Source organism: Lissotriton helveticus, chromosome 3_1 (assembly GCF_964261635.1).
Source record: "Lissotriton helveticus chromosome 3_1, aLisHel1.1, whole genome shotgun sequence".
Lineage (NCBI taxonomy): Eukaryota > Metazoa > Chordata > Amphibia > Caudata > Salamandridae > Lissotriton > Lissotriton helveticus.
In genome coordinates this window covers 1,032,169,144-1,032,194,171 of record NC_136061.1, presented here as the reverse complement: position 1 = coordinate 1,032,194,171, position 25,028 = coordinate 1,032,169,144, and the positions used below count along the sequence as shown (strand labels likewise).

At 44.5% G+C, this 25,028-nt stretch overlaps 1 protein-coding gene across 3 annotated transcripts in view; it reads right to left on the bottom strand.

The window, feature by feature from the left end:
• The window catches only part of LOC144823224 (neurabin-1-like), a 647,660-nt gene that overhangs the window by 267,727 nt on the left and 354,905 nt on the right, over positions 1-25,028 (bottom strand). For all 3 annotated transcript variants that reach the window (XM_078681559.1, XM_078681561.1, XM_078681560.1), the window contains exons 9-10: positions 20,280-20,376; positions 20,024-20,204 (exon numbers count right to left, since the gene is read on the bottom strand). In XM_078681559.1, the coding sequence (XP_078537685.1) occupies positions 20,024-20,204; positions 20,280-20,376 (278 nt within the window). The remainder of the gene's footprint in view (positions 1-20,023; positions 20,205-20,279; positions 20,377-25,028) is intronic.

Sequence of the window (25,028 nt, the reverse complement as noted above, 5' to 3'; positions counted from 1 at the left end):
TACCCACCCTAAACCTCACAACCAAAAACCAATAACCACCCTAAACCCTAAAAATTCCTTATCACCCAAAAACCCATACCCACCCTAAACCATAACATTTCCCTTGCCCCCCAAAAACCCACACCCAGCCTAAACGTTAAAAATTCTCTTGCTATAACTCACCATGTTTTATATTTCCATTGTACTTTGTATTGACGCCTTGCCTTTTTGTTTTTGTTATCAAATAAAATTTTCTTGAACTTAAAAAATTCTCTTGCCACCTAATTTGCTATACACACTGTAAACCCTACACAATTCGTTCCCACCAAAAATCCCACACCCATCCCAAACGATAAAAATACCATTGCCACCCAAAAAACCCATACCCACCCTAAACCTAAAAATCCCTTTCCGCCCAAATACCCATAACCACCCTAAATCTAAAAAATACAGGTGCCACCTAAAAACCCCACCCTAAACAATACCTTACCACCCAAAAATCCACACCCACCCTGAACCCGAAAGATTCTTATGCCGCCCAAAAACCCATACCCAACCTAAACCCCCCAAATTCCTTTGCCACCCAAAAACCTATACCCACCGTAAACCCTAAGAAATCCCATATAACCTAAATACCCAACCCACCCTAAAACATAAGAAAAACCCTACCACACTAAAACCCATACCCACCTTCAACTCTAAAAAATGCCCTTATCACCTAAAAAAGTACTCACCCTAAACCCTAAAAAAGACCTTACCACCAAAAACCCATACCCACCCTAAACCCTAGACGTTCCATTGCCACCCAAAAACCCATAACCACCCTAAACCCTAAGATAAACCTCACAACCCATAACCACCCTAAACCCTTAAAATTCCTTATCATTGAAAAATCCATACTCAACCTAAACCATAAAATTTCCCTTGCCCCCCAAAAACCCATACCCATTCTAAACCTGAAAAATTATCTTGCCACCCAAAAACCCATACCCGCCCTAAATTCTAAAAATTCCCTTGCCACCCAAAAACCCATACCCAGCATTAACACTAGAAAATCCCTTATCACCCAAAAACCCATCCCCACCCTAAAACTTTCAAATTCATGTGCCACCCGAAAAGCTATACCCACCCTAAACCCTAAAAAAGCCATTATAACCTAAAAACCTATACTTACCCTAAACACTAAAAAAACCTTACCACCAACAACCCATACCCACCCTAATCCCCAGAAATTCCCTTGCCATTCAGTAACACATACCCACCCTAAACCTCACAACCCAAAACCCATAACACGTTTTTTTTATATCTCATGGTGTTCTTCTCTATCGTCAATGACATATAATTGTACATTAGTAGGAAGTATGTATGTGTATGTATGTGTCTTGTAAAGCGCACTGCTGCCCTGAGGCGTCGTGGCGCTGTACACCGCTGGGGAACCCGTCCTGGCTATCCCTGTGAGATGGTCCCTACTGGGTATCGCCAAGGTGAAACCAGGCATCCCCGGCGAATTTGGGGGGGCGTTGTAGAGATGAGGCAAGCTAATGCCCAGAGTTGCCGAGTGTGATCCCTGGTTAGAGTAGGCACCGAGGCAAGAATTATCGAGTCCGCTGACCCTGGTCCAAGACACTGCCGCGTCAGGAATTGAACCTTGGTCTCGGGCCGTTCTCTGCTTCCGGGTCTGCCGCCTCTAACCAGTGAGCCACACCACTCCAACATATTGCTGCCTTTAAAAAAAAAAAAGGTGGATGGCTACTTCTCATAGTACCAACTCCCATCATTACCATTTGGCATAATATTGAGACCCAGTTAAAATTTTAATTAAGCTGCTTGAGTCATGCAATTTCTAGAATTTCATGCTACACTTGTTATAAAAATTCCAGCGCCACCTCACATAGCTATAAGGCATTTGTGGCAAAAGTTTATCGCAAATTCATGGAACTAATACAAATGTCCAGAACATGAGAGCTTTTTCATTATGCCACTTATGTTTTTTCGTGCTATGTTTTTACTGCAAAATTGCCAAACTCATTTTGTGCCCAAATATAGCACTACATATTGTATTTTGCATTTGTCTAATTTTATGATTTCGCATAATTTTCCTGAACGTTTGCATAATTAAAGAAAAACAAACTAAGCAAATAGTGTACACGCTATCATTTACAAACTTTTTAAAATTATTTTTTCATTGACATTTGCATAATAACAAACATACAAAACATTTTGGAGGTCTGTTGCTCCACATCACCCCATGAAGTATCATTGTGCAATTAACATGGTATAACTTTACAAGCTTATTACCCAGTTTGTCTTGAAACTTTCCCTGTAAATCCAGCCAAAGCACGTTACACATTGTGAATGCATTCTTCCCCTGGTATGTACAAAAACATTTCCTGCTTACAGTGCTAGCGGCAAACGCCCTGTTATAGTGTGCTGAAGGGTTGTGCGTCGGTGTGTTTGGGTGGTCCAGTTCTGCCTTTTGTTATGTGCTGGCCCACTTCACAAAGGGGTCCCATATGACACGCGGCCGGGATGCTGATGGCATCAGCTTCCAGAAGGTTGATAACTGTTCCTGACTAAATGTTACATCACAAATCCAATCGTCCACAGTTGGGGACCCTCTCCTCCCCCAAGGTATAGTAACTCTATGCTTGGCCAGTAATAACAAAAGAGCGTGTCATTTCCGGAGTCCCTGTGGTGTCACCTTTACATATCCCAATAAGCCCAACAGGGGGTCTAGGTCATTTGCTGTGCCCAGTAGGTCATGTATAATTTTAAAAACGGAGGTCCAAAAGTCATCCAGTTTGGGGCAGAGCCATGCCATGTGCAAAAATGTTGCCAGAGCGAATCCACATCTCCAGCAGCCGGCATCGTCCCGAAGTCCCAAGCTGTGAAGTTGAGCAGGAGTTCTATAGAATCGATGTATACATTTGAAATTAATAAGGCGTAGCTTATAGTTCGGGAACAGTGCCGTAAGCTGATTGCAACAACATTACCATTGTTCCTCAGATAGCTCAGTGGGAAGGTCCGCATTCCATGCTTGCAGGGCTTTGGGCAATAACGAAGGGGCCGTGTTTTGCATGTTATTGTAGAGTCTGGTGATGAGTATATGAGGTGTGTCAACCTTAAGAACATTTTCAAGCACTAGCAGTGTGGGGTGGACTTGGGAATGTGTTGTGTAATTCTCTGCACATGGCCTTAAGTTTGTGATAGAAGAATTGTTCCGAAAATCGGACCGGACGTTCCTCCTCTAGCTCAGGAGGAGCTCTAAATGTCTCCCCTGGGTATAGGTCCGCAAAAGTGCGCAGTCCAATCGTAGAGCTAGTGCCCTACTTGTACCATCTCCCATGGTTGGTAACATCAGGTCATGTGCTAGGGGAATAGATGGGGCATACAGGAGTTTAAGGTGCTCTCTGACCCGTAGATTGTCTCATGCCCACCTCAATGTCTCCACCGTGTCTATTTCCCCATGAAGGCGTCTACCTGACTGATATAATGCCACCAAAAGTTGGATCGGCGCTGCCACGTCCAGCTCCACAGCAGTATGATGCTGGAAGGGGGTCCGGTGCACCCATCCCACCCTGAGACAGGGGCAGTGTTAGTAGTTCCCATGAGATACACGCCTGTCTGCCAGCCCATATTATAGAGATCAGTAATTAGCAAACTGAATTAAAAAAAAATTGTGTGAGCTGAATCAGGATATTGACAAACAGGTAGAGCAGTTTTGGTAGGATCACCATTTTGGCAATTGCTATTCCCCCCGCTAGGGAGAGCGGAAGATTGGCCCAGGCATCATTTTACACACTTGACAGGATGTCTGGCTTGCCGACATTGCCAAAAGGATTACTAGGCCTTCTTTCGTTATCCCTATAGTGTATCTGCACGCATCACACATCGTCCATCTGAATAGGTGAGTGCTGCCTATTTAGTTTAGTTCCAAACATATTATAATTTGCATGCCGATCTCTCACGGATCCTGCTCCGTTCATACGCACTATGCCTCAAGACAAGAAAAGGGCAGCTCGCTGGTCACTCATCCATGAAATCAAAACACTTCCCATATTGAATGATAATAAATACATTCTCTGCCAGCCCCACACTCCCTCATGGGTTAGCATTCTACCTGTCCAAAAATGTGCTTCAGCACCCCACATGAATCACTGTACAATACGATACAGTAGCAGCGCCTAATTCCTAATGTCAAGATCAGGCTTTCATTGGCTCTTCACCCTTCCCAGTACCACCGTACCTGCTGCACTAATCATAGCTGCTTCCTTATGCTCGATTTTGGGACTTGGACTAGACTGCAGGGAGATTTACACCTCTTTCATCTCTGTTGCCACTGTGGCGTAGAGTAGATTGGAGGAGTGTGTTATACAGTGGAGTATCGTACAATGGAGTGTCCTAGAGTGGGGCGTTGTAGAGTGGAGTGGCATGCAGTGGAGTAGAGTGTTACAGAGTGGAATGGCATAGAGTGGAGCGGCATACAGTGGTGTGGCATAGAGTGGAGTGGGGTAGAGTGGAGTGGCATACAGTGGTGTGGCATACAGTGGAATGGGGTAGAGTGGAGTGGCATACAGTGGTGTGGCATACAGTGGAATGGGGTAGAGTGGAGTGGCATACAGTGGTGTGGCATACAGTGGAATGGGGTAGAGTGGAGTGGCATGTAACGTAGAGGTTTAGAGTGCAGTGGAGTGGTGTAGAGTGTCATGCCGTAGAGAAGAGTGGAGTGGCATGTCGTACATTAGAGTGGAGTGTTGCGCCATAGAGTTACGTGTCGTACAGTGTTGTGGCATGGAGTAGACAAGAGGAGAGTGTCATACAGTGGACTGTTGTAGAGTGCTGTGGAATGAAGTGTCGTACAGTGTGGTAGTGTGGACTAGAGTGGAGTGGCGTAGACTGGAATAGTGTACAGTGAGGTGGCATAGAGTGGAGTAAATTGAGTGGAGGGGTGTGTTGTAGAGTAGAGCGAAGTGGAGTACAGTACATTGGTGTGTCAGAGTAGAGTGGAGCTGCGTAGAGTAGAGTGGTATGCCATATAGTAGAGTTGAGTGGTGTGTTATAGAGTGGCATAGCATACGGTGTAGGGCATAAAGTGAAGTGGCATAGAGTGGAGTGGTGTAGAGTAGTGTTGTGTAGAGTGCAGGAGAGTGTACTGACAAAGTGTGGTGCTGTAGAGTGGAGTGCTGTATAGTGTTTTTGTGTGGAGTAGAGTGGAGTAGCATACAATGGAGGAGAGTACTGTAGAGTGGAGTGGCTACAGTGGAGTAGAGTGTTGTACATTGTGGTAGAGTAAAGTGGCATAGAGTGTCGTCGAGTGGAGTGGCATATAGTCGTGTAGAGTAAAGTAGTGAAGTACAATGAAGTAGAGTGCAGTAGTGTTTCATTGAGTACAGTGGAGTAAAGTGGTGTGGAGTGGCCTAGCTAGAGTTGTACAGAGTGTTGTAGAAGGGAGTATAGTTTTGTATAGTGGCATATAGAGTGGAGTAGAGTGTTGTAGAGTGGCATAGAGTGGAGTAGAGTGCCGTAGAGTGGCATAGAGTGGAAAAGTGTAGCAGTGGAGTAGAGTGTTGTGGACACGGGTAAAATGTCATAGTGTAGAGAAGCGTGTTGTATTGTGGAGTGATGTGTTGCAGAGAATAATAGGGGGGTGTAGCGTTTGTGAACCATAAACCTGCACTTGAGCTAGTCCCATGAACAAAACTCTGGTCAGTTTTGGAGAGGATGGGGGTCCCTAGTAACATATCAACATTAATCTGCTTGCTCAATGACAGTTATGTCCAGGTGTGGAGGGCTAGTCAGGGTTAACTGGCAGACTGCATCACCATGAATAAAGGGGTGCGGCAGGGATACATGCTTACTCCAATATTTTCCTTTTAGTTATATGATCTAGTTGCATAGTTCGTGCTAATGCATCTCCAATACATGCAGATAGCAAAGACTCTCTGTTATTGTTTGCGAAAGATATACTGCTTGCCTCAAAAACCAGTAGAGGGTTACAACTTTTAATTAAATACTTTTTGCTGATCTGCATAGAGAGTAGACTGGGGACAAACTCCTCCAAAACAGATTATATAACCATCAATCTTCAAAAATCATACCAGGAGAATATCCATGAGTGGAGTAAATCTTAAAAGGGTAAAAATGGACTTTGAGTATTTGGGACAAAGATAATGGCACATTTGTCTTCGACAAAGCATTAATCTGAACCTGCCTCTGTCTTAACTTCCTTGGCCCAACGTTACACAATTCTTCCACCTAATTTCCAATGATTCAGCATGAATATGTATTTCTCAAAATGTCTATGATCACATACATTCTCTTTGTCAACCATTATAATACTATAGTCACACACCATCTCTGTGGGGACCTTGACATCTCTATAATCACACACTATCTCTGTGGGGACCTGGGCATGTCTATAATCACACACTATCTCTGTGGGACCGCGACATCTCTATAATCACACACTATCTCTGTGGGGACCTGGGCATGTCTATAATCACACACTATCTCTGTGGGGACCTTGACATCTCTATAATCACACACTATCTCTGTGGGGACCTGGGCATGTCTGTAATCACACACCATCTCTGTGGGGACCTGGGCATGTCTATAATCACACACCATCTCTGTGGGGACCTGGGCATGTCTATAATCACACACTATATCTGTGGGGACCTGGGCATGTGTATAATCACACACTATCTCTGTGGGGACCTGGATATCTCTATAATCACACACCATCTCTGTGGGGACCTGGGCATGTCTATAATCACACACCATATCTGTGGGGACCTGGGCATGTCTATAATCACACACCATCTCTGTGGGGACCTGGGCATGTCTATAATCACACACTATGGGGCCTATTACGATTGCGTTTTTTCCGCATCCTCCTGGCCGGCGGAAGCCACCGCCTGCCCGGAGGATGCGGAAAAACCGCAGCGGACCCACCAAAGACCCACCGCCACATTAGGATGGCTGGTGGGTCCTGGTTTCCGTCCACAGCTTTTCCGCCGCAGTTGGCTTACATCCGCGGCGGAAAAGCTCTAATATGGTGGCGGTGTCTCTCAGACACCGTCAGCCATATTAGGATGGGTTTAAAAAAATGCTTTTGCGCGGCGTGTTTTCCGCCGTGGAAAAGCATTTGTAACTTCACTTCGGGGGGCCCGTTGCGGGCCCCCTGGGTGAAGGGGGCGTGGGGTATGCACATGGGGGGTACCTATGGTAACCCCCTGCATTTGCGTGAACAAAGCAGCAGGCACCGCGCGGTGCCTGCCGCTTTGTGCATGCAAATGCACAACTTACATTTTTAACATTGCGGCGGGTGCTGCTTCAAGCAGCACCCGCCGCAATGTTAAAAATACAGGATGTGACCGCCAGGGTGGCGGTCACATCCTAATTTGCACGGAGGGACCACCGCTGCCCCTGCGGACGGTCCCTCCTACTCTATGGTGGCGGACGGACTCAGGTCCGTCCGCCATCATAATCGGCCCCTATATCTGTGGTGACCTGGGCAGGTGTATAATCACACACTATCTCTGTGGGGACCTGGATATCTCTATAATCACACACTATCTCTGTGGGGACCTGGGCATGTCTAAATAACACACTATCTCTGTGGGGACCTGGGCATGTCTATAATCACATACATTCTCTTTGGCGACTGTGGTAATATTATAGTCACACAACATCTCTGTGTGGACTTGAGCATTCCTGTAATTAAACGCAAGCTCTGTTTTGGCTTGAGCATCATCAGCTTTGCATTCTCTGTATGGGGCTTTGAAATACTGAAAAGTAGTAAAGTTAGACTTTTGGTCTAAGTTTACATTTGTGAAACTGAAAAGTAGAAAAGTTAGATTTTGTGTTTAACTTTACCTTTGTGAATCAGGCCCTATTTTAATGAGGACTGAAACACAAAAAACGATAATAAAACACTATCTTTTTGGGGGCTTGAACATCACTATAAAAACATATAATCTCTGTGGGGACTCGAGCATTCCTGTAATTAAATGCAAGCTCTGTTTCGACAGGAAACACCAGGGAGTGCCACGAGGCACAGGATCAAGGCTGATTCGCATTTAGCTGGGTCTGAACTGGGGTGACGAAGTAAGCTAAAGAACGATGATGGTTTCAGCCCAGATTTGTGACTGGGGGTAAGTGACTGAAAAGTTTCAGCACTCCGTCCATCATCTCCTTGTGTTTGCTTTGTTTGCCCTAAATTGGCAGGGTATGCCCAGACGTGGGTCCCTTGCTCACTCTGCCACTGGATTCAAGCTAGCCTTGCTGATGAGGGGGTGTTACCTGAAACCTGTCCCAGGATGCTTGTTTCCGGTCCAGGCAAGAACTGGCTTCGCAGTTCAGGCTGGACTGTTGCCATGAGGCACAGGGTCAAGACTGATTGGGGTATAGCTGGGTCTGAACTGGGGTGACGAAGTAAGCTAAAGAACGATGATGGTTTCAACCCAGATCTGTGACGGGGGTAAGTGACTGAAAGGTTTCAGCACTCTGTCCATCATCTCCTTGTGTTTGCTTCGACATGAACATCATCAGGTTCACATTCTCTGTATGGGGCATTGTGAATATTGAAATGTAGTAAAGTTAGACTTTTGGTCTAAATTTACCTCTGTGAACACTGAAAAGTAGTAAAGTTAGACTGTTAAGTTTACCTTTGTGAATTGGGCCCTATTTTAATGAGGACTTAAACACAATCACCTGCATGCACTATCTCTGTGGGAACTTAAACATCGTATAAAGGCACACTATATTTGTGGGGACTTAAACAACACTGTAACAACACACCATCCCTGTGGGGACTTGAACATCTCTATGATAACACACTATCTCTGTGGGGACTTACACATCGCTGTACTACCATGCCATCTCTGTGGGGACTTGAGCATTCCTATAAATACACACAACCTCTGTGTGGACTTGAACATCCTTAGCATCACACTCTTTATAATGGGATTTAAGCTTTGAATGTGCCCACTATTGCTAAGGAGACTTAAACACAATGATCTTCACCCACTATCTCTGTGGGGACTTGAACATCTATTTTGGCAAAACATTTAGCAACTAATCAAGCTCTGGGTTCCACTTGACCATATTCCTTAGTTCCATATGTGAATTTCTTTATGTGTTTGTTCCCTTATCTCCAAAGATTTTAAGCACTAATAAATAGGTTAAATACAGCTTTAAGGGTCTTTCTTTAAGCGTGATATGATATTTTCTGCCACATTAACAGAATCTGTCTTTAATGTATACCCCTAGTACATAGTAGCAATTCATATATGAATAGATTATAATGTTGTTTGTGTATATTGTTGATAAAATAAACATTTAGCCATGTACCTTTGACTGTATTCAATCACAAATAGTATTACGGACTAGGTCCCCACAAGGATGGTAGCACGTGTTCAAGTCCCCACAAGGATGGTGCTGTGCGCACGATTAAATAACAATATATTTGCAAATTTGAAGCAGGATCCTGTATAATGAATTTTTTCTTAACATTTTTCTGTTATTAGTGTATTTTAAAAACATTGGGAAAGGTTAGTCCCCACAAGGCTGGTATTCACACATAGTCCCCACAAGGAGATGTGTGTGTGTGTGTACGTGTGTGTGTGTGTGTGTGTGTGTGTGTGTGTGTGTGTGTGTGTGTGTGTGTGTGTGTGTGTGTGTGTGTGTGTGTGTGTGTGTGTGTGTGGGGTGTGTGTGTGTGTGTGTGTGTGGGGGTGTGTGTGTGTGTGTGTGTGTGTGTGTGTACAGTGTGTGTACAGTGTGTGTACAGTGTGTGTACAGTGTGTGTACAGTGTGTGTGTGTGTACAGTGTGCGAATGCCTTCGGGCTTTAAGACCTGCTCGTCTTGTGCGTGCTAGATGTCGGCGATGGGTCCTCACACCATCTGCATGTGTTTTGGAGAACACCACGACTCTACTGATTGTGATGCGTGCCAGCAGATGAAACCGAAGTTCCGGCGGGAGCGCCGGATGAAACTTCTGTCAGCCCGCATGTCCAAGTTGGCGTAGTCTCCACGCCTGGCCCCTGCGGAGGGTTTCAGTAATAGCCGCTTCCGTCTTCGACATTGCCCTTCTCCCAGGCCGCAAGAGCGTCGCTCACCTCTCGGTAAGTGTCGCAGTTTGTCCCCGAGGGCTGGTTCCCTGCCTGTTGGGGGCGTGGGCTCTCTGTGGGTGGTGCGGCCCCTCGTGTCGTCCCCCTATCTGCCGTTTCCCGGTGTGGGGGCGTCTAGCGTCTAGAGCCCAGATAGACATATGCGGCGGCCTTGCAGGCATCGCTGGCTCCTCCTCCTCCTCCTCCATCCCCTCCTGGGACGTCTGCGGATCCCTTGCCGTGTGCGGGGCCCTCCGCAGCGTCGCCGGTGGCTCCGGCCCCGACTGGCTCGGAGGATGTGGTACCGTTGGGGTGCAGCCCTTCGGGGGTCCCTCTTTTGGACCACGGCGCCTCTGCTTCGCAGCAAACTCCTCCCGGAGTCCCTGTGGTGTCGCGGGAGGTTGCCGGGACCCGGGTCGTATCCCCGAGCCCCCCTCGGGACAGGCGGTGGCCTTGTCTGAGGCGACACCTCCGGCTGCTGGCTCTGGCGGTGCCACAGGGGCTGGCAAAGGGCCCTCCTCGTCCCGTCACGGTTCGAGGCTGGCCATAGTGCCGCAACAATGCTCTTATGCGGCTGCTAGTTGCAAAGCGTCGGACCACAAGTGCAGTTCTCCGTCTGCTAGGTGGCACTGTAAGCGCACATTTTGACAGGTTCTGGCCCCGCGACATGCGTATGTCAATTTCACTGCGGTGATTCAGGAGACATGCGCCCCGGCAGCATTGGAGCCTGCCGCACCAGAGCCTTGACAGCCTGTAGGTTCGCCTAGAGGGGCCATTTAATATTTCCCTCAGTGTTCTCACTGCACTAGCAGTTGAGCAGACGCCTGCACGGGTTTGTACTGTGGAAATAGACATGTGGCGTCCATCATTGATTTCAGGTCTGTGTAAGCACTGGTGGTGATAGTCCCATGTTATTTCTTTCCTTGCTCTGGCAAATACACCCAACTGCAACATCAAGGGCAGAATGTTCTAAGTGTACATAGGAGGGAGCAGTGCCCTGGGCTAAGACCCTTTAATCTTGAGATTGTCTCTCCAAATCCAACCGCCTCAACCCCACGGGGTACCACATGAACCAGTGCTGTGTTGCTGCTCTGTAACCTCAGACTATGGTCATGCAGACCTATGTTGAGGATGAAGCACTGGCTTTCCTCCCTTAGGAGGACGATCTCTATGAGGCAGCAGAAGTCTCTATTTACAGGGCACTGTAAGAGGCTATGCCCCCCTAGAACAATGCCTGGCTCACCAGATTGCAGAACAATGTGCTATGGTACCCCAGCCTCATGAACCCAAGGGTCCATTGTCCTGAATGGAAAACGGGGCATTGGCATGGTTTGAGATGCCTTCGAGTGCCACAAAAGGTTGTTTCTTGCTCAGACTAAGCCCTCAGGTGAGGCATTGGGTCAATAGAAGGGTTGTAGGAGCACCCCCTCCACCCTGTACTCACATCTGGTGAAGGGCAAAGAATTCCAAGAGGATTCGGATGATCAAGTGGGTCCCTCCAGACCTTGGCATTCACCATCAGTCACTCATCCCGAGCATCCTCCTTTTGACTCGGTGGCGGACATGTTCGACCCCGATGACATCATTCACCGATGGTCATCGGAATGGACCCCAGCAGATAAAATAGCAAAGTATGTGGCAGGCTATCAGCGTAAGGTATCGGAGAAGGAGGGACGCAGCTGCCTCCGGACAGAATGTGCCTGCCCTCTTTAGAAGGAAAGGTTGCCCTCACGACAGATATCAGCACCGGGATGGCTACGTTCCTGGGAAAATTAATCGAAGACCCTAAAAAAGAGATAGATCGGCGTTAGCATTACTATCAAGAAACTCCTTAGTGTAGAGGATCCCATGACCAAAATTCTAGATGTTGGAAGAGGCCAAGTTGGCAGGCTCCCTTATCCCCCCGTCCCCCCGAGGTCCTTTCTGGATGGGCGCAGTACGTAATAATATTTCTAGGAAACGCTAACTGTGCGCTGTCGACTGTACTATGCAGCTCTTTGTTAATTAATGTGGGGCCAAAGCTGGGTAAACTCACGTCCACCGAAGCCAGAGTGCGGGCCTAAGGTGAGCTGCTTGGTGAATCCTTTATCAAAGAACAGGGAACGTTTATGAATACATTCTCCTCCCTGGATAAGGCCCAAATCTTCATCAAGAGTATCTTCAACCCTAGGGTTTTCCAAGGGGCCAGCAGTAGTAGGGGCCGCACTGCTGGCTGTTTCTCTTCTCAAATCCCTGTCGGGGGACAAGGCTGCAAGACATTGCTTAATTAGAGCTGGTGGTTTCTGGTGCTCGGCACCAGCACTTAATTGTCAACAGTGGCAATTAGGACAGTTGACAAATGGGGCACTGTCTTATTTAGAGATGAGCAGAACAGTTATTGATTAATTCAACAGACAATAAAAACAACCAATACATGTCGCTCAAGCCATTTTGATAGTTTCGGGAGCCTCAAGTATCCTGAATCTTCAAACCTAAACACAGTTACTGTCATTGACAGCGCTGGCACAGGCAGTGTGTGGTTCAAGCTGCAGTGGCCTCCTGAAGGGGGCCCTGGCACTTACTTTTTTTCAAATTAAGCACTGCTCCAAGCATGGACAATGGCAGGTCCAACCCTTCTTCTCCAATTACTAGCTGACCAGAGGCCAGCGGTTCCGAGGCTGTGGTGCCTTCAGAGGTCAAGCTTCCCACTCCTCCTCTTCCGGTGAGTGTTCATCCTTCTTTCCTTCTCAAAGTAAGGGGCAATCCGTCCAATTGTTTTCCACAACTGTGCAGCCCTCACGTCAGATGTGTGGGAGCATGCAGACAGTCAGGGTCTTTCAGATCAAATTTTAAGGGTCTCCACGTCAGGTGTTATCAATGAGAAAAAACGCCTCTTGACCCCCTCCCAGTCCACGACTTACCATGGCTTCGGGATGGCATGGCAGCCTCTCGGATTCTGTCATCATAGAAGATAGCAAAAATCTGGCACGAGAAGCGGAGGTCGCCCTCTTGACAACACACTTCTTTCCAGCACATTACTCACCTGGTGGGTCTTCTGTTATCTTCCATACAAGCCGTCTTTCCGGGTGCCATGCACTACAGGGCGTTGTAATGCCTCACGACTTACCACCTGAGGAAGCCCTTTTCAGTTTGCTGTCGGAGCAGGGACAGGATTCAAACTTGTCTCCTCCCAAGATGGACAATGTAATCAGCCATATGTTATATCAACCATCTGGGAGGAATAAAATCCAAGGCCCTACAGGGACAGGTCTTTGTCAGTACTGCCTAGACAATGTATCAGTCTCGGGTGAACATCTTCCATGCCACGCGAATCAGGTTGAATAGCAAGCTGTCATCTCCATGACTCCAGCCTGTAGAAGCTGGACCAGGGAGTTTTCACCCTGATCTCAGACCAGAGGGGTCTGTTTTCGACAGATCTGTTTGCCTCCTGCGTGTATCACCAGTTGATCACCTTCTTCAGCTGGAGGTCGGAACTCCTAGGGGAAGCAACAAATGCAATCTTGCAGGATTGTTTGCACAAGAGGGGTTATGCCTTCCCCCCATTCTCAATTATGCGAGTTTCGCCCCACGTGTGGAGAGAACTGGCGGAGGTGGTCCTAGTGATGCCCTTTTGGAGGTTCAAAGTTTGGTTTCCAGTTCTGATGGAACTTTCTTGAGTTTCTCCAATCCTTCTCACACTCTCCCTCTCTTCTCCTGAATCCAGACCAAGCTCAGCACCGGCTGGTGACAGAAGGATCATTGTGCCTATTGGCGTGGTGGATTACAGGACACACTGGCAAATCCCGGGACTTTAGCGCAGACTGAGGTCCTCTTGTCCAAAGCCTGGGCGGATTGCACGGAGGAGATGGATGGGTTGGTGTCTGCAATGGTGTCTGTGCCCACAGGATCCAATTTTATGGCAGAGCAGGCTTTCAACGGGTTGGACTATCGTCCCATTAATGCCTTTCACGCTGCTATCTCAGCAGGTCTTGCCCCAATTGACGAGTTCCTAGTGGGTGAGCACCCCTTTGTGTGAAGGTTATTGCGGGATATCCAACTGCCTCCCACTGGAGCCTCAGTATTCGGGTCTTTTGGACGTGAACCAAGTTCTTAAACTTTTCCTTTACTGGCAACTCAATCGATTTCTATCCCGCAAGGAGATTTCTGCAAAATTCGACGTGTTATTGTGTCTGGTGTCCTTGCACGAGGGTCTTGGTTGTAAGAGCCCTCCAAATTACAGCTAGAGTAATTTCCTCAAATGTTCTTGTGTACTGTCAGGAGATGGATCAAGTACAATACTAGGGTGGTATCTTACATAGCATTTGCCAATTCTGCCAATCTATGTGTGGTACAATGCCTGTAGGCCTATGAAGAGATGACAGGTGAAAGGCAACTTCTCATTGCCCTGTAGAAACCATTCAAAGTGATTTCTTCACCCACGATTGTCTGTTGGGCCCAGTGGGTTATGCAGAAGGCAGGCAAATGTTGCTATGTTTGGAGCGCATTCAGCAAGTGGGGCAATGGTCATTTGAAGGACATTATCAATGTAGCAGACTGGTCCTCAGATTTCACGTTTCAAGTCGGTGCTGGTTGTGGCTCATCTGGTAGTGAGCAAATTTTAAACTAGCATAATCCTTGCCTCCAGCCCACAAGTGCAATAAAAAATGTCCTAGCTATCGTTACAGAAAGTTTAAATTCTATTAAGGATGCTGAGGCGAGTATTATTGCACCCGGCGTGAAAATTCTGAGGTCCTTTTCCTCCCAGTGACCGGTAAGTACTATTATTCTACATATTATAATGATGTTCTTACCATTTATAATGATGCCCTTAATGTTCTTTCAAGGTCAATAATGCATGTTTTCTTGCAAGTAAAAATTCTGTAGAGATTGCATGTAATCTGTGCTTTTCTCTAATTCCTAGGGAATGATGGATCCAAACAGGACGCTTGATTAAAGGAATGTTGGGTGTTTCGCATGAAGAAAGAGGCAGCAAAAAAAACAAAGGAAGACTTTATGTTGACTGCCCATACCCGATTGGTTGAGACTGTTGGATTCCCAGGATTTCATGGGAATATTACTTTGTTCTTTATTGCCAAGCTGTTGTACTAAAGGCTGCTGTTTAAAATTTGGGCAATAAAGTGAAGGACCTATACAACATAATCTTCGCCATCATGTCCTTAACAGAATTTAAACTCTGTTATGATAACTAGGTAATTTTTCATTCTTTATAAAATGTATGCAGGCGCATTACCCATAGGCAACCCTTTGACAGTCACCATGATCTCTCCTAAAGTGATAGGCTGTTCCAAATTATACACGTGTGCATTCCTCAACCAAGCAACTGCTCTCTGGAGCTGTACTAGCAGCTAAGTCACCTAAAAGGCTAACAACAACCCTCTATAGTTATTACAAGAGATGATCCAATCCACAAACCTACCTCCACAGTCAAATGGAAGACCGAGCTGCAGGTACTAGTGAGTGGAAGTATTGTTTTTCCCATTTTATTTTTGTAGTTTCGCAGAGTTATAGTCGCATAACCCTGCCCTATAAGTAGCTATGGCTATACATTTGCTGTAAATGCTGGCAATCTTTGTCACTGGCTGATGCCCCAATAAATGCACACAATTTAACACAGATTCAATGGCTCTCTGAAGTTGGTTAAACGTGGAATTGAGTAAAGATACGCGATTTTGCTGATTGTGAAGGCAGAGACCCAAATGTATGAGATTTGTCACATTGGGAAGCTCAACCCAACTTAAATAAAATTTCTTGGACTTGGTGTTTTTGGCCAATTTTCATAATGTAGGAGTTGTTAATATTGGTCTTAAGGCCGAAATCATCCATAAAAGTGGAAAAAGAACCCAGGAGTAATTAAAGGCAATTTGTGGTTCTGGAGATTAGAACTGTGTTGTCTGAGGACAGGTACTGCACTGTGACCTACTTGTGGCACGTCCCTCCTTGACTGGCACAAGAAGTTTTTCCAGGACAGTTTAATATATTATAAATAGTAAAGGGGCCTTCACACAGCCTTCTTGTACTGCCAGAGTGGATTTAATCCTGGGGGAAGTGTTTGCCATTAACCCCAGAGCGAATCGTTGTCAGAGTATCCCAATGCATCTTGCGCAGAAGATCTAATTAAACTTGTTCGATTCTTATTCGAGTCAAAGGCACAAGAGCGGTCCATGAAAGCGAAATGAACGGACCCTCTCAGCCTGGACATATTTTTCATGGTACCTAGCCTGGCTGAAAGCCTTACTGTGCCTTAGATACATTCTACTTTTTGTCTAGCCAACCCTCTAACTTAGAAGCTTGAGCTCTACTCAAGACTTTAAGCAAGCTATATAGAAGAGAAAATGGATGGCAGCAGCTGGGGGAGTGCCCGTTTCCTTTTTAAGTCTAGCATGGAGGCATCGCGCATGCTCTGCGAGGCATGCTGTAATTCCTCTGAGTTAGACCACTCCCAATGCTTTTCCCTTGTTCTTTTATGTGCTGTTCTAAATTGCTTTCATTGTATTGGTGGGACACTGCTTTTTGTCCCGCTTTTGGGTGGGTTTTCACTTTTCTGGCAACTGCCCCTATTACATATGCCCTTACTTTTGATTTATTTATTGTTCCTTCTAAGCACTTTTTTTTTAGTGGTTCCACAACGTTTCTTGCTTGCCCGCGGTTCCTCATTTCCTGTGCAGGTGTCTGATCTGTTCCTGTCTCCAAGCGCCGCCCATGTTGCCTATGCGCCTGCCACTCCTGTTGTCCGTGTTCTCCACCTACATAGTTTAGTTTAGTTTCAGCCGGCGTTTAAAGTGTCTGCTTTTGTTCTGTGTAGTAAAGCTTTTCTAACATGTGCTTGTTAATGTGTGTGGGTCAGTGTGATGGGTAGTTGGACATGCACCGCTTGCATGTGAGCTCTTGAATAGGTTGTTTCCTCCCCGCTCGCATGCAAGCCCTTTGACTGGTATGTGTGTATGCCTTTAGGTATATCTTGCTGCGCCTATTTGCATGTGTGAGTGATACCGTTGTCTGGCGTGTTGCCTTTGCTCCCGCACCGTCCTGTTGTCCGCAATGCCTATGTTGCTAACAGACAAGCGGAGGCGGCGAGGAAGAGGAAGCAGCTGCAGCTCTTCTTCTCTCCTAAGCTGGTGGCTCCCACAGTCTCCATGTCTGGCATGTAAACCAGCCCCTCTGGTGCTTTCATGAAGCTCCCCAGCAAAGAGCAGCCCCCAGTTTAAACGTGGTTCTGTACGTTTTCTGTCACCCATTTGTAGTTTATTCTTCTGATCAGCAAAAGCTGCCACTACCCCCATACTGCAGCCCCGCCTCCTTTCAAGGGACCTCAGCCTCGCTGGAACCGTGTGGTGGGCTGGTGCCCAGCACGGACATTGCGCAGGGGCCATCAAGAAGCTCATCTTGGTTTTTGGAGGCAGCAACGGAGGGTAAGTTGAAGAGGTGTACTTTGTACATCTGTGAAAACCTGGTAGGTAAAAAACTACATTGACCAGAATGCAGTTTGAGCTGGACTGGCAGGTCCCTTGCCAGAGTCATGTTGTGTTGTCTCCTGCTGGTGTGCTTGTATATTGAAACCTTGTTTGCTTCAGATGTGCTTACTCCATCTGTTTTATTTTCATAATATCGAATGGCATTTAATTAGAGGTGATTTTTCTTTAGAAAGGCTAGTCCTTTACATACTGCTTACTATCCCATCGCTTTGTACTTGATGGGCTGTAACATGTTTTTTCACCCTGTATAGTTCTACTCATGTTATCAACTTTAAAACTATGAAAGGTCGAGCTAGTCTCGCAAAATCTGACCTCCAACTTACAAGTTAAACAAATCTCTCCAATGATGGCATTACACAACTGAGTTACCACACCTTGACAGCACAGACAATAGTAGTACAGTAGTACAGCTAATAGTAGAACAAACAAATACTTTAGGTATGTCTTAATGCAGTTCTAAGAATTTGCCATTTAGTGTCAAAGGTTCCATGTTAAAGAACAGTAGCTGTTGTAGCACCCAGGATAATGTGCTGCATAGCTAAAAACCTACAAGGTCCCAAAGGCGAGAACTATTGGCTATGCCAGTGCTTGTTTAAAGACTAGTACTACTATTGCCTTCTTCCAACAGGCTACAGATTACCCAATAATAGCAGCCCTTATCACAACAGTTAACAGAGGGGCCCTGATCGCACTATTCTCTTTGAACAGATCCATAGGATCAGAGCCTTTGAATTAATAGCGTTAATTACGTCCCTCAACTCCAAGTTCAAGTTAAGCTGTATGGCTACTTTTGAATCATAATACACATCTCCCCCAGAAGTGGACAGAAAATGTTTGAAAAATGAGTGACCCAAGTCTGGACTGGTATGCGAGAGACCATGGATGCTTTTTGGCAACCTGAAAAAAAAGGGTGAATTGATACTTTCCAGACAGCGGTACAATGTATATTATTACCTGTAGGGGGCTATGATGATGCAAAACTATTACAAGTAGGAAATACATTTCTGAGGAGACTGTTGGCTATACCATAATCCTTACTTACCACGTTTTTTGTGTCACTTTGAAGCTGGGTTGGATAATCTGGTAGTTAACATTAATATAGATTCTCGGTTATTAGTAAGGATCTGGAGCAGCCTAAAAGCAGGCTTCTCAGGGGAGATTTTGTCATATTGCCTTTTGCTTGATAATGCCTTTGCTATTCCCCTGTAATATTATATGAAAAGTACATGTTTTTCTTCTCTTCCAACCTACCCATGTGATAACCCTTCCAAACAAAGCACTTTGCACTTCATGCTTTTCTGGGGCTTCTACTTTTACCACTGTAAAAAGGTTTTTGGTTCCAATTTTGAGTTTGGTTAATCTAACCAAATACAAGCTGGCTGTATTTTTTTTTTGCAACAATTAAGTAATGTCTGCGTTTGTACAGCCATTATAAATTGTATTAGTTGTGCCATGGTTACCAGAAAGAGGTATTGGTCTCCAGTCTGAATATATTCTGAATGCATGGATTCTGGAATTTTTACCCATTTTTTTGTAAATTTAATTTTTATGTCTAACAACTAGCTGAATAAAGAATGATGAAATAATTCAAAAGAGTGCAAGTACTGCTGCTCACAAACCAGTGCTCTTTCACTGAATAGTAAAGTATGCATAAACAAGTTTAACTCCACAGTTTACTACACACCTCTGAGTATGTGGAAGTGTGGTCTTAGTCAAGACTCTAGCTAGGTGCAGGGGATGTGGAGCACTAAAATCAGTCTTTCTGCAGCGGCACTGGTCATATCCCCGAATACAGAACTGCTGGTTTGAAGTGGGCGACACCATCTCTAAAATGGCTGGCATTTCTACAAAGCTTGAGTCCTTGGTGCCACTGCTGGGATGGGTAAAATTAATCTTAAAGCAAACAACATTTTTTGCCATGACGAAGTTGATTGCGAGGAAGCAAAATACTGGTGCCTTGTACAGGTGCCAACTCAAAGGACACTGGGTCACACATATAGTAATCACAATTAGAAATGTATGTGGAAATGCTGCAACTCCTAGGGACATCTAGGAGTAACTATGTGATTTTTGGCTAACATGGATATCAGATGCTAATGCACTATAGGAAGGATACCAGATTCAGGGCTTCGACATAAGAAGAGCTGACAAAGCTCTCTGGCAATGCTAGGTAACCCAGTGATGAAAAAGATCCAGGTATACATAAGAAGGGACTGAAGATGTAAAGTTTAGCATGTATTCCATTAATTTACCTGCATTTCTTCACTGTATAGTAAATACAGGTAGTCTGAGGGTCAATTCATCAATTTACTGAAATACTTTAGGAAAGTTACAGAAACCTGTTGCACTCTATGCATCTCATTTCTGAATTGCTGTATGCAGAATGAGATGCAGGCACTTCAGAACAAACATATCTGCAAACTATTGCACTTGTTTAACGCAAATAACTGATACTTTACCACACGGACTGTCTGCCTGCTCTGATAACTTAGTCAGGCTTTCTACTTCTTGCAATTCATTGAATTTCTCGTGTTGTACAGACTGCTTGCCGTTCCTTTCCATATCTTGAAGAGAAATAGAAATTCCTTGTGCCGCTTTAATTTGCAACTGTAACTGTAGTTTGTTCTCAAGTTCTTCAATCTGAAAATAGGAAAATATTTATAAAATTGCATACAAATTCCTGAAAACACAGAAATATTAATAAAAGAGGCTTACTTTGGTTTGCAATATCTTAAGTTGCTCTGTGTGCATCTGGTCCTTTGCTTCAAGCATCACTTTATGTTCTTCTTCCTTCTTCATAAACTCTATTTCTCTAAAAAGATTTGCAATTTTAACTCATTTTATGCCAACATGTCAAACATTTACTGCACACTGCTTACTTTCAGAACGTGAAACAGGTTTTAACAATAAGTAATCTTCCCTTGTAATAATGTGTAATTCAAAAAAGGGTACACTGTCATATTATTCCCTCAGAGAGGAAGAATGGTTTATTATTTGTTAAAGCTCACATTAAAATTAAGCAAACATTCCCATTAGGGTCATCCTAGAATGCCACAGTCTTGTCCAATAGCTTTTAATCAGTTCTCACTCAAACAGAAGGTAGTGGCAACCAGACAGCCAAGGGAGGGAAGACATTTGGCTTAATTCAGAAACTGTATTCCAGAAACAGTTGAATGAAGCATTTGAATAATTTACCATTCCACTTTTCAAACATGGACTTGACATCTTGAAGGGCTTTGAAATCAGGCCCTAGAAGCATGTTGTGTGATCTATTAATTACTTACTGGCAAACAAATTTAGTTTGGGTCCATCTGTTCTTCATAGTCTCATCTGCTGAGTTGAATCATCAACTCCTTCTCCTTACTAACGTTTTTAATAACCTGGCCTCTAGTAATTTACAGAGGCCCTGGTCCCTTACTACAATTGTTCCAATATTTAAGAAGGGAAATAGGTTGGAGCGAAGATACTACCTCCCTATTTTGATTATTGAGACCTCAGTCAAAATTATTGGTATGATAATTTGTAATCGGATACATGAATGGACTTGGGAGAATAATATACTTAATTTTGGCTGGTACAAGTTTAAAGAACAGCTGGGTACAGCGTAGTACCACCACAACATTATAATTTATAAATACACTACTGCAAGGCACTGCCCGCTGTACCTAGCAATAATGGACTTATCCACTGCTTTTGACAGTGTGAACCGCCCTAAACTATGGCGAATGCTGTTGGGTCTGGGTGCTGCCCTAGTGCACCCTTTGCACAAACACAGAATCTGGGGGCTAGTGTTCACTTTGGCCCAGATGGGGTACTCACTGTAGTTTCTAAGCCGGGGCATGTCCATCAAGGATGTGTAATGGCACCAATGTTCACTGTATGCATTCCTAATGTAATCCCCTTTTTATTGTGCAACACTACGCAGCAGTAAGGATGTCCCCAAGATAGCCAGTGTGGCCTTCCCGGTAAAGCCGATGATGCAGTTCTGGTGGCACACACACCCATCACTCTGCGCAGGTTGGTGGACTCATTTTTGGATTTTAAGGGTAAGCTGGAGTTCAACACTAAGTTTAGTTAGTCACATATTATGGCTTGCGGCCACAACAAACCTAAGGTTTCCATCATAGCACATGGGGGCAGCACTTGGATAGAGTGCACAGTTTTCCCTACCTGGGTGTAAGGGTTGATAGCTGGGGGACCTGGGTCTCACATATTTCAAACACACAAAGGAGCTATAGAGGGAAAAATAAATCAGGTCGCCCTCCACTCAAAGCAAACAACAAAACCAATTAGACCTGATCATCTTTGGCGATAATTTCTTTTAACTTTGAGTGGGAGTTCATTTTCTACCCCAACAACAACCCTTCATATTCCTTAGGTATTGGCCCTCTCTTCTCATTAAAAGAACCATCCTCTGAATTTACAGTCACTGTGTACTTCACCAATACCCTCCACTTTAACAGGTATATAGAACACACAAATGTGAACCAGGTTTTGTGAAAGAAATTTCTTTAAAAAATAAAATTGTGAAAAAACGAGATAGCGCCTTACGTGCGCAACACCAGAGGAGCTAACTTGTTAATCATCACCAGTTGTGCCGACTATTTTCATCATTGGTCGCTATCTCGCAAAAATTATATACATTGGTGTCCAGAAGACCAGTGAAAAAAATGCATATATATATGTGCTGCCAACAAAAATAGACCCTATGAAATTAAAATTGAGATAAGCCACACCGTCACCAAACCACTTTTATTCTCAACTCGTGGGTTTTTTCAAAGTAGAAACAAACTGCATGCTTGCAGACCACGTAATAATGATGGGTGACATGCTTCATTGCCTGTAAACAGTAGCAGCAATTTCTTCAGGGCATGAGGTCTTAATTCACCTTTTCTGGACCCTTGTTTGATATACACAGTGACCAGTAGTAGCCAAGGCCCCTCATACCACCTATCCACCATGTCACACAGGAACTCTATTATATTGTAAGCCCTGTTATCGCTTGAAGGACATTTGTATTGTCACAGTTTGCCTCTCCAACCGGACGAGCGTGGTCTCGGTCCCAGAATCTTTTAATGAGAAAACAGGGCTAGTATGAGTAGGGACAATACCTAAGGAATATGAAGGGTTGCTGTTGGGGTAGAAAATGAACTCCCACTCAAAGTTAAGAAATTATCGCCCTAGATGATCAGGTCTAATTGGTTTTGTTGCTCACATATTTCAGCCGGTGTCTTTAAGCTTTTCAGGGTTGCAGGTGCACTCCAGAGCCTTCACTGGCAACACGGTGCAAGACCTTGTCACTGCTCATTTCCGACTAAAAGTCTTAATGTGCATCCATCGCCCGTAATGGTGCAGGAGCATTAAGGTATGCAAAAGTAAACCCACTACAGATCGAGGAGAATGGTATCTGTAGGCAAATACTGAACCAGCCTCCCTCTAGTTTCTACTTTATCTCCCATGGTGAGCTAGGCCTACCGTATCTAGAGGACAGTATTAAATTATCTCCTGTTCTATAATGGATGGGTCTTGAAATGGACAAATCCAGAAGTGTCATTAAACAGAGATATTACTAAAGACTGTCTTCAGCTAGACAAAGGTGTATGCATTCCCTGGCCAGCAAATTTCGAGTCCTCTTTGAAATACCTCGGCTGCTCAGAATTATTCCACTCACCATCCGTATTCATCTAGGGAGACAAAGTGGCTGTCAAATATTTATATTTAAGTCTGAAGTGTCTAGAGAAAGCATGGAATGCCAAGCCCTCAGTATTTAACTTAATTTAAAAGCAGATTCTGGACTGGAGCCCTATCTCACATGTAAAATAGGAAGATGGGAACAGTCATTTCGGTTTTGTTTCAGGGCAGCTGCAGTGAACCACTTGCTCTGCTTTCCACTGGGCTTTAATAATGCAGAGAATTTTGAAGCCTGCCCTGGTTACCATCTTGCAAAGCTAATTCTGCTTCATTTCATTTTCTTCGCTGTATTGTAGTTGATTTTTGCGAAGTATATCGTTTCACCACCCGATAGATGGCATTATTTATGTCCAATGCAGATTTTACCTTCGGTTCTTGCAAAGTTGGTTGGTTGTAAATTCTAGGAGAAGCATGGTAATTAAATGCACTGCAGTATATTTTATGTAGTTTTATGAATTATGAGAAGAAAATTGTATTTACTATTTTATTTGTAGTATTGCTTGATCTGCTTTTAAGTACACCTATGGTATGCAGATAAGATTTTTGACTAACTGACAATCCTCAATTGAATCTAATTACTGCCCAGGATAGAATGGTGCATTATATGTGCTAATACGGATTAACACATTCAATGGAATACTGAGTGAGACAGATGGTCAATCAGATTCATACAGTCTTCTCAGGTTTCAAAATTAATTGAAAGATTTTTCAAAGAGCAGGGAATACACTGCTGGAGCAAGGCAGAGGAAAGAACACTTTCTTTTTCACTGCGCAAGCATGCACAACCCAAAACAAAAGTGCGCTAGTAATATCTAAGGAGTGTAGCGAACACTCAATATTACAAAAAAAAGGATGGAACTTCAGTAGACTGATAAGGAATGATAGAATGTCTGGGTGAGTCCATAGAATTACCTTGTCTTTATGGACTTGAAAACATTTGTCCTCAAAAGATAGCACTTGTACCTCACTAACTGTGCATATAGTTATAACATCTACCAAATAACACTTTTCAAGAAAGGTATCTTAGGAGAAACTAATAAAATGTCTGAAATAGAGGTGCCATCAGAAGAGCAGGTAGTATGTTTAGCTCCCAAGTAGGGACAAGAATGATGTTTAGTGGTAGAAATTCTTTTCAATCCCTCCATAAAGGCATTTGTAACTGGACTTTTTTTTAAAAACAAAGGATATTTGTATTGCAAATATGCTGCCACTGCTGCTAAATTCACTCTAATGGAAGTATATGCAAACACTGATATTTCTAACAGCTACTGGACAATATTATACACATCTGCTGATCTATTTTCTGTTCTTCGCAGCAACCCATACATTTCTTCCATTATGTGGCAAAACATACCCTGGCAGTAGGGTGTCTTGTTTCTCTGACAACTTACAGTAATTCAGAGACTGAAGATAACCACATTCTAAGACTTCAGGTTGCCCCACATTCTAAGACTTCAGGTTGCCAACAGCTACATTGGGGTCGCTGAAACTGTTATTTTGCTGAGAAAGAAGGTGTGGCAGATAAGGTTTTGAAATTAACAAATTGATATTTCTAGTAGAGTCTGAGCAATGGGGATATTTACCATTGACACTTAACATATGTGGTACAGAAAATAAGGCAAAAGAACCTGAGGGGAAATACATACAAGACCACTTTCCAGTCGAACCACAGGGTTATCCCTAGAGACTGCAGTTGTAAATATCTGGTGTCATACGTTTGCCATTTATTATTGAGTTGCGAACAAATCCACATATAGAGGCCTCAAATGACTG